An 18,639-nucleotide genomic window follows, 5' to 3' on the forward strand; every position below is an offset into this window, starting at 1 on the left:
AAGCTTTTCAATTTATCTTAAAATTAGTTTCATAAACTGTTATGATTATAATTCAATATCATTACATAATATATTTGAGAAATGTCTGGTAACTCTCGTTATTAGGTAATTTAATGATTCAAATATCCTATTATTTTGATGTTATTTGCACTTATTAAGTTACCTTTTAATGAAAACACAAACAAAAAACCTTTTCCAAAAAGTATCAGAAAGATTTTTATTTTGAAGATGGGGAAAGCAAAGTATGGTTAAGCTAAAAGGTCTCTCCAACTGCATGGTTGAGTCTCTAACAAGATAAGTAATTCTCTGTATCAATTGTTATCACCCAGGAAAATACCCTACCAGGCAGAAAACTGCTGTTCCTACTATCCAGAGTGAACTAAAGTAGAAATTAAAGAAAGCCAACTATGAAATCTATGTGAAAAATAAGAAATAAGCAGCTCCTAATCAACTAAGAAATGAGATTGATAAGCTCTTTATGTGCCCAGCTGAATATGGCATTGAAACACAAGGACCAAGCTTATCTCATGTTTGTTTTCTTCAAGTGGCTGCAAACAGATAATGGCTACCAGCAGGACCTACCTTACAAGTACACAGTCTAGTTTCACAAGTAGATCACAATGGCACCAAATTCATACCTTTTCACAAGAAGGAAAATTTACTGTCAATATTAAATTGGCGGCAAATGAACAGGGAAGCGAGAGACTGAAAACAAAAAACTCATCACACAGATGCAAACTAACACCCCTCACACAGACATAGTCTCAAAAAGTGTTTTACGTTATCTTGTGACGGTTATGGGTACCTGCAGCGACCGATGGACACTGAGTGGCAATCATCTCCTTGTCACCTCTGTGCTTGATCACATGTCACACTTTGCCCTTCACTTCAGCACCTCAGCTCTTGAAGACTCACAGTACACAAGGCCAGTTTCTCATGAGATGTTTCAGGATTGTGAGCTATTGATGTTACAGGTCATGCCAGTAATCCCGGACCAACACACAAGCTTCTCCCCAGTCAGAAAGAACATGCAAAAAATTCCTTATCAGACAGTTGGCAGGAGCGCAAGGGAAATTGATTTTTATGTCATATTTGTTGGTAGAATATCCCTGGTTTCAAAGCAAAGTTTAGAGTAACAGTACACAGTCACTAAAGACTGAGTTCCGAAGTTTATCACTGGCTAAACTCACATTGTATCTGTGATACAAAGCAGACATTTAAGAATGGTGAACATATGACCCTGTACTTATGCTTAACTAACTGGCACTTCTTTCCCTGAGTCAGCTAAGCCAGGTTTTGCTGTTCTAAGAGAAAAGTTAAATTCAAAGAGAGTAAAGCTTACAGGGAAAAATATCCCATTATTTAAAAAGGAAGGGGGCTTCCCTGGTGGCGCAGTGGTTGAGAGTCCGCCTGCCGATGCAGGGGACACGGGTTCGTGCCCCGGTCTGGGAAGATCCCACATGCCGCGGAGCGGCTGGGCCCGTGAGCCATGGCTGCTGAGCCTGCGCGTCCGGAGCCTGTGCTTCGCAACGGGAGAGGCCACAACAGTGAGAGGCCCACATACCGCAAAAAATAAAAAATAAAAATAAAAATAAAAGGAAGGGAGGAAGGGAGGAAGGGAGGGAGGGAGGGAGGGAGGGAGGGAGGGAGGGAGGGAGGGAGGGAGGGAGGAAATCCTACCATCACCATTCTGCATGCTACTCAGGCACTGAAGAGGTTTACCCAATGAAATTACTTTCCACCATTGGTTTCAGGATATAAGACCATTAAAATTAGAACACACTAAAAAAATCCCATTATAGTTTTATGAAATCTGCCTGCTGTGGAAAAATATCAAAATGCAGTCTCACATAGGCTGATCATGTTAGAGTATAATATTTATTAAATTTCATCATTTATGATCACTCTCACAACCAAATTAACCCTAACACAAACTTTCACATTTAGAAACACAGACAGCAAACTGATTTTTCAACTATTTTGCTTACATGTACTTTTCATTTGTCATGCAGTGCTCATAATTAGGAGATACTACTATACATTAACACTCTTATATTATGCTTATTAAGAACCAAATTCAGAGGGTAGAAAAATGCCAACATAAATTCATTCTCCAAAACTGCCCACGAATGTATTGTCACTGTTCTTTCTAATCATATATTTATAGTACATTCTTCAGTAAAAGGTATAACTGTAGTCACATAACAATAGTTATGATGAGGCAATATCATTTCAAGAAAGAAATACAACAAATGAAACTAAAAATTGAAGAGAAGCAATCGGGGCATATAAAAATCATTTGAGAACACCACACAAACTCCAATGTTTTCCACTTTCCAGTTGGAAAGAACATGCACAAAGTTTTTTTAAGACAGTTGTCAGGAGTGCATGAAAAATTGGCTTTCATGTCATGTATGTTGAGAGAAGATCAATGTCATTGAGGAAAAAGGACTGTGTTCATTATCTTTTGGGTCTGTCTATATCATCTATAGCTGAGAGAAGTTTTTGTCTTGCTTTCTTATTGATATGGGATCCCAGACAAACATTTACCAGATTGGTCAGCTGCTTCGTTGAATACTCCTGCTCGAAAAAAGAAGATTCAAATTTAGTACACTAAAACACATGTATGTGATCAATGCAAAAAACAGGCAGATAGATATTCAGGTCTCAGTGGATAGTTACTGAGCACTAGAAATCAGTGTAAAGCAGTGGAAACTGTAGTCAAGACATGGAAGACACACTGTTTATAGAGCTGTAATAGTGGGGAATAAGGATACCTATAGTACACACTTGAAACAGGAAGCACTAGAATCTTTTTAATGTGGCACATAACATACCAATTAAGATCACACACTATGCTTCTATGACAGTCTTTGTTGTTAGGTTATCAAAATACACTGACATTTCAAAATTTTAAAATGCCACTAAGTAAGCAGTTTCTAGCACTGTAACTTTTGCAAACATTTTAGGTAAAGGAAAAAAATCTCCAACCACAGAACAACTCTTCTGAGATATAACAAATGAATAAGGTAACAGAGGACAAAAAGTTACTGGTTTTTAAACCCTCGTATTATAATTGGTAGCTAGAAAGTAAAATTAAGACTACAGTTGACCCTTGAACAATGCAGTGATTAGGGGTGCTGACCCTCCATGCAGTGGAAAACCTGCACATAATTATAGTTAGCCCTCCTCATCCAAGGTTCCTCTATATTCGAGGATTCAACCAACTGAGGATCATGTAGTACTATAGTATTTACTATTGAAAAGATTTGCATATAAGTGAACCTGTACAGTTCAAATCCATGTTGTTCAAGGGTCAACTATATAAGTATTATTTTGCTGTACAAATCAATTTAGTTCCTGAATTTCTGATAAGTTGTTAGGATGAGCACGAAGAGGAGCTCATCAGAAAGTTTTATATCTTCATTTGGTTCTGGAGGATGAACAGTAAGAGTTCAGCTCGGGAAAGAGTTGTGTACTATCATCTAATAAGAAAAGAACATGTCTTCACTGGAGGTAACCAATAAAGACACTGCAATCTCAAAACATGAGAAAGAGTTCATCTTAAAACTTCAGCAAACTGCTCAGTTTGTGTATCTGATCTCTGAGAGCACCTGTAAACACCCCATAAATTCTTTCAAGTAATTACTCAACATTTAGAAAGTACCACCCAAGCACTGCACTAGACATTGTGGAAAGTTCTCGGAAAATAGGACAATCCGGGCTGCTGGGAAAATTTCACTGTATTACAAATATCAGTTAGTTAAAGCTTTTCCGAAATACGATTACTAAAAATTTTAGTCCACTATATTAAAAGAAGAAACCCTAAAATGGGTATCGTTCTTACATCAAATAATGGACCTCTACGAGCTGTGCTTTTTCTCTTCAGCTACTTGTCCTTTTACCCCAAACCCCTTCCTCAGTACCAACCCCAAAGTGTTTACAGCTTACTTTATTAAATGGATTCTAGCAACATCAGCAGTTCATCTGCATCTGGTTTAGCTTTTTGGTTCTCAAATGACGGAGGTCAATGGGACAAAAAGTGGTGACATTTTTCTCAATTCTGGTGTATTGATTAAATCACTGAAAATAACATGTACATTTCTACTTTGCTCTCAAAGATTTGAAACTGCCCTACAGTGGGCACATTTACACAAAGTTCAGGCTAATGGTCCAGACTAAAACTCATTTCATTTTTCTAGAGTGTTGAAACTAGAAAGGATGAGCCTGATAATGTAAATATAAATAATTCCTTACTTCCTTACCCAGTCAAATGAAATAAAAATTTATTTAGCTTTTACCCACGATGTTTACAGTATTAATAAATGTGAACACTAGAGTTATTGATGGAATAAGATTTGGTGATAATTTTAACACTTCTCATATTTTCATTAAATCTGTCTTCACATACTGCCTATCTAGACAAATGATATGTAATAACAATCATACCAAAAAGCTCCCTGTATTGAGCATTCTCTGGTGATATATGTTGAGTTGAACTGTGTCAAAAAAATTCAGCATCCACAATAACACTTGCTATAAGTAGTATTTTTCTCTACTTACCTATATATTCACACAAAAGAAAAATAATCTCATCTATACTTAAGGTAAAATCTAATGTAGGATGAGGTTAAATTTAGCTATTTAAATATTAATATACTAATCATCGCTACTACATGTCAGTGTGTTCAGGCCATCACCCATTCATTGTTCAGGGCTACAAGAAGGTTTAAGTTATATAACAGACTTTAGCTTGTGAATCATTTCAATGTTGCTATATTCAATTTGTCCTGATGTTAACCAATTTCAGCCTTCTCCTACAACACAGATGTAGGATAAACACAGCTAAAATTCAGACTCTGGCTGTTTTTCCAGATAACTACTGACTGCTACAGTTCACAAAGTCTCAAAAGGATTTGATTAGGCAAAGGGCATTGCATAAACAGTGTGAAGATGGTAAAGAACTGGCATAAGTAGTTCATGCTAAAAAAGCAAATGTTTCTATTTCACCCATATGATTTTTGAATTATATAATATACAAGAACAGCACAATGGATAAGGAATAAAAACTTAATTGACTGTTTCCCAGCTCTCACCCTATGTTCTTTGATCCAGCGTTCCATGTCATTCTCAGTTAGATAGTAGGCTTTAATATAGGTTTCCACAAATTCTTTATCTGGAATCGGTCTAATATCTGTTAGTTTTTCAAGTTTCATTAAAAACTGTTGAAAATCCAATTGCATCAAGGCACGACCCTCATTACTACACTTCTTGACGTTGGCATATCTAAGACACACAAGAATAAAAAAACATAAATGATGGGATGGTTAGAAAAAGAAACCTTTAGGTACTTAAACTTTTCTCTAATCCACATTTGGTGAGATTCTATGAGAAAAAAGAGCACATGAGCCTTGAGTCAGAAGGACTGGGTTGTGTTCCAGCCCTGTGACTAAGCAGTCATTTTACCTATCTGGGCCTCAGTTTCCTCATTTGCAAAGCAAAAAGATCAAATAACTTCTAAGGTTTCTTCCTGCTCTACAGACCATAGTTCTCCCTACTCAATTAACATAATCACCTGTAAGAATGTTAAACTGGTATTTAACTGGTATTCCAGTTAATCTGGCTGCCGAGAATTATTTATAAAACTAAGCTATGAATATTCCCAAGTAATCTTAGCTTCATAAAACTGTTCAATATTTTAACTACTCAATGCAAAGAAAACAAATGAAATAACTCTCCCGTAAACATTCAGCAAACCTAAGAAACATGTAAGCATATAAGCATAGAAAGTACATACATATTTTTCATAAAATAACACTTTATAGACTTATTCTGAGACCCCACACTACTAAAAAACTGTGTTCTAAGATGGACTAGTAATAAGAATAAATATGTTAACCCTAACAGTACCTTTTATTATTCATAAATCAGTGTCTCATTCCTTCAATCATACAAAATGTGGAGAATTCAACACTAGGAAATGAGGTACTTCCCCTAAGGAAATCTGCAAGAAAACTAGTTTATATTATTTAAAGTGACCAAGCTTTTTTTTTTTAAATAAGAAGTGTTTTATACACAAAAATAACATTTGTTATTCACTTTTCTACTACTAAATAAATTTGTTAACAGTACAATCCAGTCATGATTGTTGACGGAGAGCCATTTTGGGATTTACAGCACTGCTGGTTTCAACCCTAACCCTAACCCTAACCCCAACCCTAACCCTAACAGACTGGATGGTGTATTATACAAAATGCCAAGGCTGTTGTCAGCTTGTCACCGTCACTTCCACTTTCAAACACATTCTTTTTATAACAAATAAGAACCGATGAGAAATCAGATAAATGATAGTGTGAAAATTCAACTGATGTGCAATTCTAGATCACTGTGAATGGTCTTTGAAATAGCAGTTTGCTTTCCAGGAATATTTAATTAATTTATTTATTATTATTATTATTATTATTATTTTGTGTGTGGTACGCGGGGCTCTCACTGTCGTGGCCTCTCCCGTTGCGGAGCACAGGCTCCGGACGCGCAGGCTCAGCGGCCATGGCTCACGGGCCCAGCCGCTCTGCGGCATGTGGGATCTTCCCGGACGGGGGCACGAACCCGTGTCCCCTGCATCGGCAGGTGGACTCTCAACCACTGCGCCACCATGGAAGCCCCTCCAGGGATATTTTAAATGCATTACTGATTCTTATTTGTATTCTAGGTGTTACAGGCAGAGTAAGCATGGTCTCTGAGTAAGTGGGAAAATTACTTTTGATCTGTAAACTCAACATATGAAAGATTGATACGGTTTAAAATGATATAATAATGATATTAACAGTGATATAGTGGTTATGAGGACTGATTTTGCCATTAGAAAATGAGGAGTTCATAAGCCTTCTCTGCATTTAAAAACTGTGTGATCTTGGACAAGTTACTTAACCCCCTTAGCCTTGAGTTTCTGAGGCTAGGCTATCTCTCTGTTGACAAAACAGAGAGAATACTACCACCAAAGAGAGTTTATGTTAGGATTTGGTGATAGAATCCTGTGAAGGGCTTGGTTCAATAAATGACAAATAGCACTCAATGAATACTATGTATAATCAACATTGTAATAATTGTATTAGGTAATAATAATTATTACTAGTTTAATTTTCAGATAACCATTAGATGCTGCATTCCTCACTCCTTTACTAGCTGATTCTAAGTCACCAGCAAGAAAAAAAAGTGACACAGTGGCATTTAAGGTCTCTTTTCTAATTACATTCCAAAGTTAAACCTGAATTACTATGAGACTGTCTGCTATTTATCACTATTTATCACTATCTCTACCGATTCTCTGCATCCATTAGTGATAACATATAATGTTATTCATATATTATGATTTATCACTGAAGAATCAGATAATGCTTTCATGAAAAACTTACCCTTCCACAATTGTTCTATTAGCCAGACGTATACAATGTTCCCAAAGTATATTAGACACGGGCAAGGGTATCCGAACTCTCTTAGAAACTTCATTTAACCTCGTGTTAAACTGCTCAAATTCCTAAGAAGACAAAAATCATGGCCATATGTGAATATAATTATAATGTTACATTGCTTTCCCACCTTAGAGGCAAAAAAGATTTTAAAACACTCAGAATGAAATCAAGTAAAACAAAGAGATAATGCCAAAGATAATTTGGACTTAGTGTGAAGTGTTTTTTTAAGTATATCAAATTGAATAAATCATGTCGTAATACAGAGTACACTACATTTCATCTCAAAGGAAATAAGTGTCATTAACTGATTAAACAATGTTCAAGTGTTTCTACATCTTAAATTTTTCTATGACTGTCAGTATGGATTAAAAAGGCTTAATAACTAATATGTCTTTAAAAATATCTTTAAGAAACCCAGATTTTAAAAAAGCGTTTTAATGTGCTTTCACCTCAGAGTGAACTATTTGTAATTTGTAGCTGTACACCTTACAGAGCAATCTGATAAATTATTCTCTTTCCTAAACATTCTTTTAAAGTAAATAAATTATTACATACTGAATGATTCAAAAGTCATGTAATAGTTGTAAATCTTTAGCAATACATTATCTCATTACCTATTGAAAAACTGAACATTTTTATTACTTATTAGTACCTTTTGTGATACCACTCTACTAAAAATAAAATATATGTAACTAATTTAGACAATTTCAACAGCTACATGAAAGCAGCAGATGGTTCACCCTTCAGTAAATTTATTTCTGATTTCTTCCGACTATTATCATCTAAATATGTTCATTTACAAAAGTAAATGCTGTTGATCCTTTCTCGACAATACAGTTCAAATAACTTTAACAAGCCTTAAAATGACATTTTTCTTTAGTTTCCTCAATAGAGAAACTACACAATGTGTACCAAGTCAAGACTGACATGTGTTCAAATAACACACAGGTGGAAAAAAATCTGATCATCACTAATCAAGCTACCACATGATCGTTGTGTTATCTCTAGCTGCTTCCTAAATCACAATTTTTTAATGATTTTTGACAGTTAACTGCTTTTAATCATTTATGAGAAAGAAGTAGGTCTTCAGTCCACTAAGCTTACCTTTGAAAATCAAAGTAAATAAGTAATTGCTCTTCCTCTTTTTCATTTCATGAATCTAGCAAAACAGTATTTGCTACTCTATTTATGCTTCACTACACTAAACTCTGCTTTAGATTTCAAGAGTCATAATTCAATACTTTTCATTAATATTTTAAAGATAAATTTATAGGCTTACTATATGAAATGCCATTCTACTCATTGCTAAATCCAATGTTCAAGAATGCTTACTGTTAAATGAATAATAAAACTATTTCATGGGCTTCCCTGGTGGCGCAGTGGTTGAGAGTCCGCCTGCCAATGCAGGGAACACGGGTTCGTGCCCCGGTCTGGGAAGATCCCACATGCTGCGGAGCAGCTGGGCCCGTGAGCCATGGCCGCTGGGCCTGCGTGTCCGGAGCCTGTGCTCCGCAGCGGGAGAGGCCACAACAGTGAGAGGCCCGCGTATAGCAAAAAAAAAAAAAAAACAAAAAAAAAACTATTTCATTTTACTTATGATTCTTTTGGGACAGATTCTTTTGCAGACTGCTTTTACCTAAAGGTTTGGACTTGGAAAAGTAACAGAACAAAAGTTATCATAAAAGTTTCTTTTCTTTTTTTTTTTTTTTTTTTTGCGTGGTACGCGGGCCTCTCACCGCCGCGGCCTCTCCCGCTGCGGAGCACAGGCTCCGGACGCGCAGGCCCAGCGGCCACGGCCCACAGGCCCAGCCGCTCCGCGGCACGCGGGATCCTCCCGGACCGGGGCACGAACCCGCGTGCCCTGCACCGGCAGGCGGACTCTCAACCACTGCGCCACCAGGGAAGCCCTCTTTTCTTTTTAAAATAAATTTATTTATTTATTTTTGGCTGCGTTGGGTCTTCTTTGCTGCACGCAGGCTTTCTCTAGTTGTGGCGAGTGGGGGCTACTCTTTGTTGCGGTGCGCGGGCTTCTCATTGCAGCAGCTTCTCTTGTTGCGGAGCACAGGCTCTAGGGGCACGGGCTTCAGTAGTTGTGGCACGTGGGCTCTAGAGCACAGGCTCAGTAGTTGTGGCGCATGGGCTTAGCTGCTCTGCGGCATGTGGGATCTTCCTGGACCAGGGCTCGAACCCGTGTCCCCTGCATTGGCAGGCGGATTCTCAACCACTGCGCCACCAGGGAAGTCCCATAAAAGTTTCTTTATGAGAGAAAGTCTTAAACTGCTGAAACTTGGGTTCAGGTTAATAATCTGAATAACACTGGTTCTTTCTTATAATATTAATGTTTCTTGGAATTAAGAATAACTGAAGCAAGTAGCCTCTTCTAGTATGTATATTCACTGAAGGTAGAGTTTCTTTTTTCTTGTATCCCCATAAGTACCATAATCAGCATGTCATAAAAACCAGAATCAACTTTTCAAAAACAGAACTGTTCAAAAAAGAAGGGGTGTGATTTATAAATTACATGTAACTTTTACATTCCAAATTAAAATTTCCAGCTGAAGTCTCCTAGGTGATCTAGAAATCAAAGTTCTTCCAGGGTGGCAATTATAGAGCATGTTTAGATCTCATGCTAATACCTAGACACTGTTAACTGATCTGGCACCCTTAGTTCCTTGAGTCTGGGGACAGCCCAAGAGTCCTCAACCCAGCCCTCCAGAAAGGTGCCAGACGTCACTGGGAGCTGGCACACCAGCTGAATTCAGCTGCTATCTCTGTTTTGATGTCTGGCTTTGTTTACTGGTTCTCAAGTGTCCCAGCCTATTATTTACTGCCTTGGACTAAGCAGGTAAGAATGTTGGTGTAAATGACGTAAGTCAAGAGCTAAGAAGGGCCAATTTCTTTTCGCTGACAAATATGAAAAGCAAAATTTTTCTGAAAGCTGTTTTCATTTTCTCAGATGCTCTTCCCTCACCTCAGACGTGCACACGGTTCATTTCCTCACTTCCCTCAGGCCTCTCCTCAATTCTCACTTTATCAGAGTCCTTCTCTGACCATAAGTAAAAAAATGGTATTCCTCTCCAACCCACACCCTGCCACTCTCTATCTGTCTTCTGCTGGTTATTTTTTCACCAGACTATTCATCACCTGATGTATTATATATCAATGTATCTCATTATTGCTGTCCCTGCGCTGGCATATAAATTCCTCAATGGCACATAAGTTCCTTAACTGACAACTATATTGCCAGCACCTAGATCAGTACATGGCATATGTCAGGTGATTTATAAATATCTCTTGATGCATAAATGAAAAAAAATTACCACAATTCTTTCCGGAAAACTTATAAATGTTAAGTCATTGAACACAAAGGTGTTTGCATTACACATTGCAAAAGTAATGTGATTTCTGGAAAAAAAAACTTAGAAGAATCAGGGGTGTAGTCTCTTGCTAATGAATATACACAACTCTAGAAATATCTTCTAATTAAACAGAAATATCCTCTTGTCAGTACAGTCATGGCCATTGAGATTACATAATATGAAGCCAGCTAAGACACACTAATCAGACTCTAATTCAAAATGGGATATTACTGAGCAAAAACAAAAAATCTACAAAGTATTCTTGGGTCTAAAAGAACACAAAATTTGGAAAGAAATCCTAATCCAACTCAGGGACTTTAATATCACAAGAATGCTAGAATGTGGTACAAACTATAATCTCACAATTTTGGAGCTATTGCAATTACAGGAATAATTCCCTTAGTAGAATTATCTTTAACAGAGATGTTTCCCAGAATACTTGCCTTTAACAGTGCATCTACATATATGTTGTGCTGTGACATAATTTCTTTTACATCCCATTTCACATTAGCCATTAGGAGCAGCATCTGTTCATAATCAATGGCTTTACCAGCTACAATCCAGTAAATTGGTTTGCGTAGTTCACTGGCTGTTGAGACAGTCTGAAATAAATTTCACAGAAATGAAACCAAATATTTTCTAAAAGTATCAAATTTCTAAAATATATTTTGTTCCTGTTTCTAGTACACATATCTGAAAATAAAACACTATACACTTGGAGATATAAATTATGAAGATACTTTAACTCATGGGCAAGGGTCTTACTCAAAACATAATTTTGAGATATTCAACAAACTTGAGTCCACTGACAATTCAACTAAAAAACTACAGATTTTTTCACTTCTCTCCATTTCCACTTCCACTTCCACACTGCACCTCAAGATCCCATCATCTCTCACCCACATTAGTCTAAAAGTCTTTAAACCAGTCTCCTGCCTCTAGGTTTGCCATCTGAGGTCCATTCTTCACACTTCCGCCAAAGTGCTTTCTAAAACACACACCTCACCATGCTACTCACCACCTCTTTCAAATCCTCCAGTAGCTTCCCAGTACCCTTGGAACAAAGTCCAGCTCCTGGCTGGGAGCACTGTATGTCATGTGACTTCTGCTTAATCACTCCGGCCATCTTTCTCATCACTGGCCCTCTTCCCCGCTCTGAGAATTTGAATTTTCCTTAGCTGCTCACAGGCACCGTGCTCTCTCATCTGTAGGTCTTCATATAAGCCACTACCTTAGTCGAAATATACTCCTCTCACCCTCTTTCTCTCTGGTCCAGTTTAAACATCACTTCCTCAAGACAGCCGTCTAGATAACCTCCCCCCAACCATACCCCCTCTCCGCCTCCAGTCAAGGTTAAATACCCTGCCACTGTTTCTTTCCCTTAACTATACTTTATTGTAATATAGTTTTAATTGGCTCTTTCTCTTACTAGACTAAAAGTTATATGAGGTGCTCAATAAGTATTTATTTAATACAGGAATTCATGAATGAATAAACAAATATTCTAATCCACCTCTCCTGAGGTTGAGAGACTGACCACTAGTTAAAAAATAATAATAACCTAAATAACATGTGACAGTCCTATCTTGCTCACAGTTGAAATGATATATAAGACATGTCTGACCTGAGAATAAAACTGCTGAAGAAAGGGTTTTTTGACTGCAGGCATCACAGCATCCAGATGTGGCTGAAGGAACTCAAACTGTTCAGCCAAGAATACCCTAAAGGGAATAAATAACCCACCATGTAAACAAAACACAGTATTTAGAGCCTGTCAATATTTTTTGTGTAACTAATCTTTTAGATCTCTGAGCAAAAGTTTAACAATTAAAATTATTTTCCATTTTAAAGAACTACCTTGCATTGCCACTTGACACACTCATTTACAATTCACACAAAAATTAATGCTGAGTTATCACTGAATGTGAGCTGATGTGAAAGAAGGATGACTTCAAAGGAGCTAATCTGGTTACCACAAGGTGTACAGTTATGCTGCTTTGCAAGTAAGATATGAGCACAGATAACACAAAAGATTGAAGAAAGAATACAACAGTATTTTTAGAAGGAGTTCTCATGTAATTACACACAACAGACCCATGAATTTACAGATTTAATGCCTGACACTTTTCAGAAATAACCCAAACATTCATAACAGGAAATAAAGTAGAACTTGGCTGAGACATAGACATGAACTTGACATGCATACATGAGACATACACGTGCATGAATTGGAATCATTCAGCTGAAGACTGCTGGTAGTCATACTGTTTTTCACTACTTTTTGTTATATACAAAAGCCCTTAAATTATACTGGACCACATTTTATGGAAGAAGTTATATGCTCTCATTTTATTAAAGAACTTGGGGATTTATAAAGGTCAGGATGCACTCCTGCTGATGTCAAGGGTCAACTACATTTAACACTAAACTGACAATGTAACTACAGTTTCTCTAGAATTGTAATTCAATGGGAAACTATAAAGTACTATACTATAATATGCTTTTCTAAAGTCTTACTTAAAGCAAGGATCATGCTGCTAAAGAAAGAAACTTAAAAGATTACCCTCCTTCCATTTATACACCTGAAAATCAACCATGCAATTTTAAAAACTGAGTGGTAATCTAGTTTAGGATATACTTCTCAGAAATATTGAGTAATTTAAGGAATATTTAGAAGTGGGAAATGCATACAGCTAGAATACAGTGCTTACTTTTATAATCTTTCTTAAATATTTAATGGCAAAGCAACTGTTTTTAACAACTTACAAGGATTCTGTGGCTACCACTCTTTCCGCCAACCCATACAATGTATCCCCAAATGTCAAAACCACTAGGTGACTGAGGTGAGGGCTCGGTACCTTCTCCTTTCTCTCTTCTGCTGCTGTGAGCGTGGCAGTAGCATCAGCTGAAACTTCCTGAAAATATAACATACATATACACACACAGCCTGAAACAGCAAATCTAATAGCAATAACCCATGTGATTTTACAAAACTGGAGCTATAATTAAAATGCTCTCAGGCATACATTAATTACACTTAGTTTCATTTCTCTTTTTCCTCCTTTTACATTTTCTAACTACTAGAACTTTCCTTTTTATACTAAGTGAAAATGATCCAACTCCATATGCTATTATCTGTGCATGACCTAAAATTGGCCAACACAAGGAATCTTTATGAATTGACAAATATTTCACAGAGACAATAGTGAGATGCCCTTCAAGAACTTGTAAACGAGGAAGAACAGACTGCCTCTCCAGGACCAGGCTGGTAAAATCCAAAATTATGGTGTGATTAACCATTTCACACCTAAACCTTAATCAAGGTAATCCCAAGAAGGCAGGACTAAAATGTAGTTCTAAACTGAAACAGAAGCAACTGTATTGTACATCTCTGGGGATAGATTACTGACCTGAAGATGGTAAACGGAAATAAAAGAAAGGGATGTCCAAAGAGCAGAGTGGACTGAGCCTTAAAAGATACTCAAAGAAAATTACAGCACAAAAATTGAATACAAACAAATCTAAAAGTGTACAAAATGTAAATGTAGATTACTTTTTAAATCAATTACATAATCACAAATCTCTAACATTTACCTTACGAATAAAAGAGACATCAAATGCATAGGACTCTGGGAGTATAACAGGTTTATAAATTTTGCAAAATGGAAATAATACATTATAAAACCTTTCAAGTTAGAAAATGGTTTTATTCTTGTTTAGTTCTTTTTTATATCCTATATTCTACTAAAGGTATTGTCTCTCTTCAATCTCTAATTACTCAATTAGCATTTAAAAGTTATTTTGGGAACAACTGTGCTTTCTCTAAGGAGAATCAGGATAAGGGAACTATGCAACTTAATCAATGTCACAGCTCCACTATTTATTTCCTTCTACTAAAAAGGAAAATAATCACCCCACTACTGCCAAAAAAAAAAAAAAAAAAAAACACCATACAAATCACAAAATTACATACAGTTTGGTACCAATTGGGAGCCTGTGCCATTTAAGTTAATTCTGGTGGCTATTTAATACTTTTTTATTATTATTATTTTTAAGATTTACTTATTTATTTGGCTTTGCCAGGTCTTAGTTGCAGCACACAGGATCTTTGTTGCGGCATGTGGGATCTAGTCCCCTGACCAGGGATCGAACCCAGGCCCCCTGCATTGGGAGAGTGGAATCTTAACCACTGGACCACCAGGGAAGTCCCTGGGGGGCTATTTAATCACCATCTACCAGACTGTCCAAGTGAAGAACCTTAGAATCATTCTTGAACACCCCCTCTTCCTTTGCACCTCCATTATGCCTAACCAGACATCTCTCTTGTTTGTTTCTTCCTCGTGTCATTACTTCAGTAATACCTAGGTAATCTTTCTAAAATGGAGATGTGACCATACCACTCCGTAATTTAAAAGTCTCAACTGACGATCCCTTCCTTACAGAAAAAAAGCCTAAACTTGTTGCCACAATGTTACTCCTTTACAAACAGCTACCTTGCCAGTCTCATTTCAAGATAATCTCTACACCCCTAAGGTCTAGTCACACTGGGCTGCTTACTACACCTGTCCTACTGACACTCCTGTCTTACCAGCTCTCTTCTCCTTGCCTGCCTGGCTCTTACCTCATTTTTTAAGTATGAACTCATATTCACCTCCTTTCTATAACTTTCTCAGTCTCCCAAGAAAAATAACTATCTTACTTGTGTTAATATTGCCTACACAGATACATATACCTGTATGTGGCATACAGCATACTTTTATCAGTTGTTGTTTTCTAACTCTCCTACCTCATTGTGAGTTCTTGGGGGGTAGGGACCAATTTCACCCTCTTTGTACCTTAAGTCCTTGGCATGCCTGTTGTCATTAAGCAGGCCCTCTGTTAGTTTCATTGATGGAGATGATGATAAGAATCTTCTCTTCCTCTCCTATTATCCTCTTTCAAGCCCATTCCAACCAGGTTTTTGTCTGCTTTACTCCAAAGAAACAGTAAGCAAGGTCCCCACTGGCCTCCTTAGGGCCAAATCCAATAACTAACTCTGAATATCCATCTCTGAATATTCCCCCTGACCTTTAAACACTGGAGTGCCCCAGGGTTCAGTCCTGAGACTTCTCTGACTTACATTCTACTCCCTACATGATTTCATCCGGTCTCACAGTTTTAAATGCCATCCACATGCCAACAGCTCAAAATTTATGTACTTGCCCTGACCCCTCTCTCACCTCTAGCGCATTTAACATATCTGAAACTGAACTCTTCATGTCCTCTTCAAATGTGTCCTCCTAAAAGTCTTATCCATCCCCATTAATGGCACCTCCATTCTCCAGAAGTCAGGTGCCATCCTTGATTCTTCTCAGTGTCACACTCTTATAATCCATCAACAAATCTTAATGTGTCTACCTTCAAAACGGATCCATTTAGGGAAATACACTTGAAGAGAGCAAGGAAGTCCCAAAATGTCAAGCTGACATAAATAAATGGTATGTGCTTATTGCACACTTAAATGGAAAAGCTCCTAAACAGGATCCATGTTTCAGCTTATACCAGTATAGTAAGGAAAGGATATACAACTCTTTGAAGACTTTAAAAAAATGAAACCTTAATCAATCTTTACTCTCACAGTGAAAGTTATATTTTTAGCCTTTCCTGTCAGTAATGTACTAACTAACACAAAGAAAATTAATATTTATGGACTTTTCTGGATCAATTTAAAATACATTTTTATTATCAAAGGTTCAAAGTTGGCCACAGGTCTTAAACAGTTTAGCATCACCAGGTAGATAACTAAAAATTCACATTTCTGGTACCATTACCACCTACACCAGTTTCCTTTCCTGCTTGTCCACTATTAGACAATTTTTCTTAGACTTTTATTTGATGTGTCAAACAAATTTTCTTAGTTTACAGTGAATTTATATGATAAACAATTTCAGGTGGCATTTTAAAGAACATAATGATTCCATTTTGCCTTTTACAGCTTAAAGAGAAGCAAAACTTAGAAGATATATATGGAGAAAATAAAATTACCAAAAAAGTGCTTATTAAAGTTTTAACTAACACATAGGAGAAATATAAAGAAAAATACTACCTCCATCCAGTGGTTCCAGATTAGGCTATAAATTATTTTAATAGCCAAAGAATGTGTTGAATAGCAAGAAACCAATTAGTGTTCTCTGCCAATGCAGATGCAAATTAATGAAGTGAAGAAAATTTATATACCAGCTTATGAAAACCTGAGATCAAGGTCTAGTAAATGACAAATATATTTTTTAAAATAATAAAACGAGGGGGTTCCCTGGTGGCACAGTGGTTGAGAGTCCGCCTGCCGATGCAGGGGAAATGGGTTCGTGCCCCGATCCGGGAAGATCCCACATGCCGCGGAGCGGCTGGGCCCGTGAGCCATGGCCGCTGAGCCTGCGCGTCCAGAGCCTATGCTCCGCAACGGGAGAGGCCACAACAGTGAGAGGCCTGCGTACCGCAAAAAAATAAAAAAATAAAAAATAAAACGATGCTTATCAGTATGTGTAATAACATGTAAAACACTGGAAATTTTCAGAAAAACTTCTACTGTATTGTTGTAGAGTCTTATCCATCAGAGGAATGGGGACCATGGAGAGGATCTGTCCAAGGTCAGTGCTCCTTACAAACTGACAGAGGAACAACGGCTCACACAGTCTTCTGCTCCAAGGTGCAGTCTTTGATTTAAGAGATGCTAAGAATAAGGCCTTAAAAAAAAGATATTTTTAAAAGACAAGGTGGTAAAGAGAAAAACAGGCACATCTATCAATTTATTGGGGAGGGGTGTGTAGCTGGTTTTAAAAAAACGCATTTCTAAAATTGACTATTACACCAATTCAGGAAAAAACTTATCCAATGAACAAAGAACTGGTCTGACAGATGCTACAGATACATTGTTATTGTTAGATGGTGACAGCTTGTCTTAAATAACAGCTAGTTTGGTCCCATTGTTTACTGGGTCATGCTATTTCATTACACACTGTATGGCAGCATTAAATCCACAGCTTAAGGGTCAGATCTGGAACTGTGGTTTGACAATCATAAGCTAGTAACTAGCAGAGCTGGCAGAGAAACGCTAGAGTGAATGATTCTAGTGGTGTATTTCAGCCCACCTATCTTGAGGCATTCAGCCAGAAACAAGAAAAACTTCAGCTGTGGACTAAGATCTGGAAAACAAGATCTTCAGGTCAAGGTTATACTAAGTATCAAACAAGGAGAAGCAAAATCAAAAAAGATAACTGCCAATGGGACTGAAAGCCAATGATGGATTTTACACAACAAAGACCAAAAAAAAAAAAAAAAAGAAAAAGAAAAAGAAATAGATGGCTGTGTCAAACAAGGAGCCTTGACTCTGAAAACAAAGATCAGGATTAAGTGGACAAGAAAACAAGCCAGGTTAATCCAGGAGACACCAAACTCAAGGATTCGAGTTTATTCATTTACTCTATAAACATTTATTGAAGAGATGCTATGTGCCAAGGTAAGTGCTAGGACTATGAACATATATTAAAAAATTATGTGCCAGGCAAAAAGATCTCCAAATTTTAAGGGGGATGGATGAGACAGATACAGGTTATTTTCTCTGTGCAAACAGTGCTCACCTGAAATATCTGCATATGCCTCTCTCACTTTATTCATATCTCTGCTTAAAGATCACTGTCCCATCACTCTGCTTCATCTTCTTCTTGGCACTGATCAGTATCTGACACTCTTATACATTTATCTGTCTCTCTGCCCCAATAAGATTCAAGTTCCAAGAAGATGGGAATTACCTCTTTTGTTCACTGATGACT

General features: G+C 37.2%; 1 protein-coding gene across 2 annotated transcripts in view; it reads right to left on the bottom strand.

Moving 5' to 3' along the window:
* Positions 1 to 2,460: 2,460 nt before the first annotated feature.
* VPS50 (VPS50 subunit of EARP/GARPII complex) overlaps positions 2,461 to 18,639 on the bottom strand; it is a gene marked incomplete at both ends in the record, with an annotated part of 129,250 nt that continues 113,071 nt past the window's right edge. For both annotated transcript variants that reach the window (XM_079711612.1, XM_079711611.1), the window contains 6 exons: positions 2,461 to 2,580; positions 5,097 to 5,286; positions 7,416 to 7,537; positions 11,275 to 11,433; positions 12,456 to 12,552; positions 13,598 to 13,746. In XM_079711612.1, coding sequence (XP_079567738.1) covers positions 2,461 to 2,580; positions 5,097 to 5,286; positions 7,416 to 7,537; positions 11,275 to 11,433; positions 12,456 to 12,552; positions 13,598 to 13,746 — 837 coding nt within the window. The remainder of the gene's footprint in view (positions 2,581 to 5,096; positions 5,287 to 7,415; positions 7,538 to 11,274; positions 11,434 to 12,455; positions 12,553 to 13,597; positions 13,747 to 18,639) is intronic.

Source organism: Hyperoodon ampullatus (assembly GCF_949752795.1).
Source record: "Hyperoodon ampullatus genome assembly, chromosome: 9".
Classification (NCBI taxonomy): Eukaryota; Metazoa; Chordata; class Mammalia; order Artiodactyla; family Ziphiidae; genus Hyperoodon; species Hyperoodon ampullatus.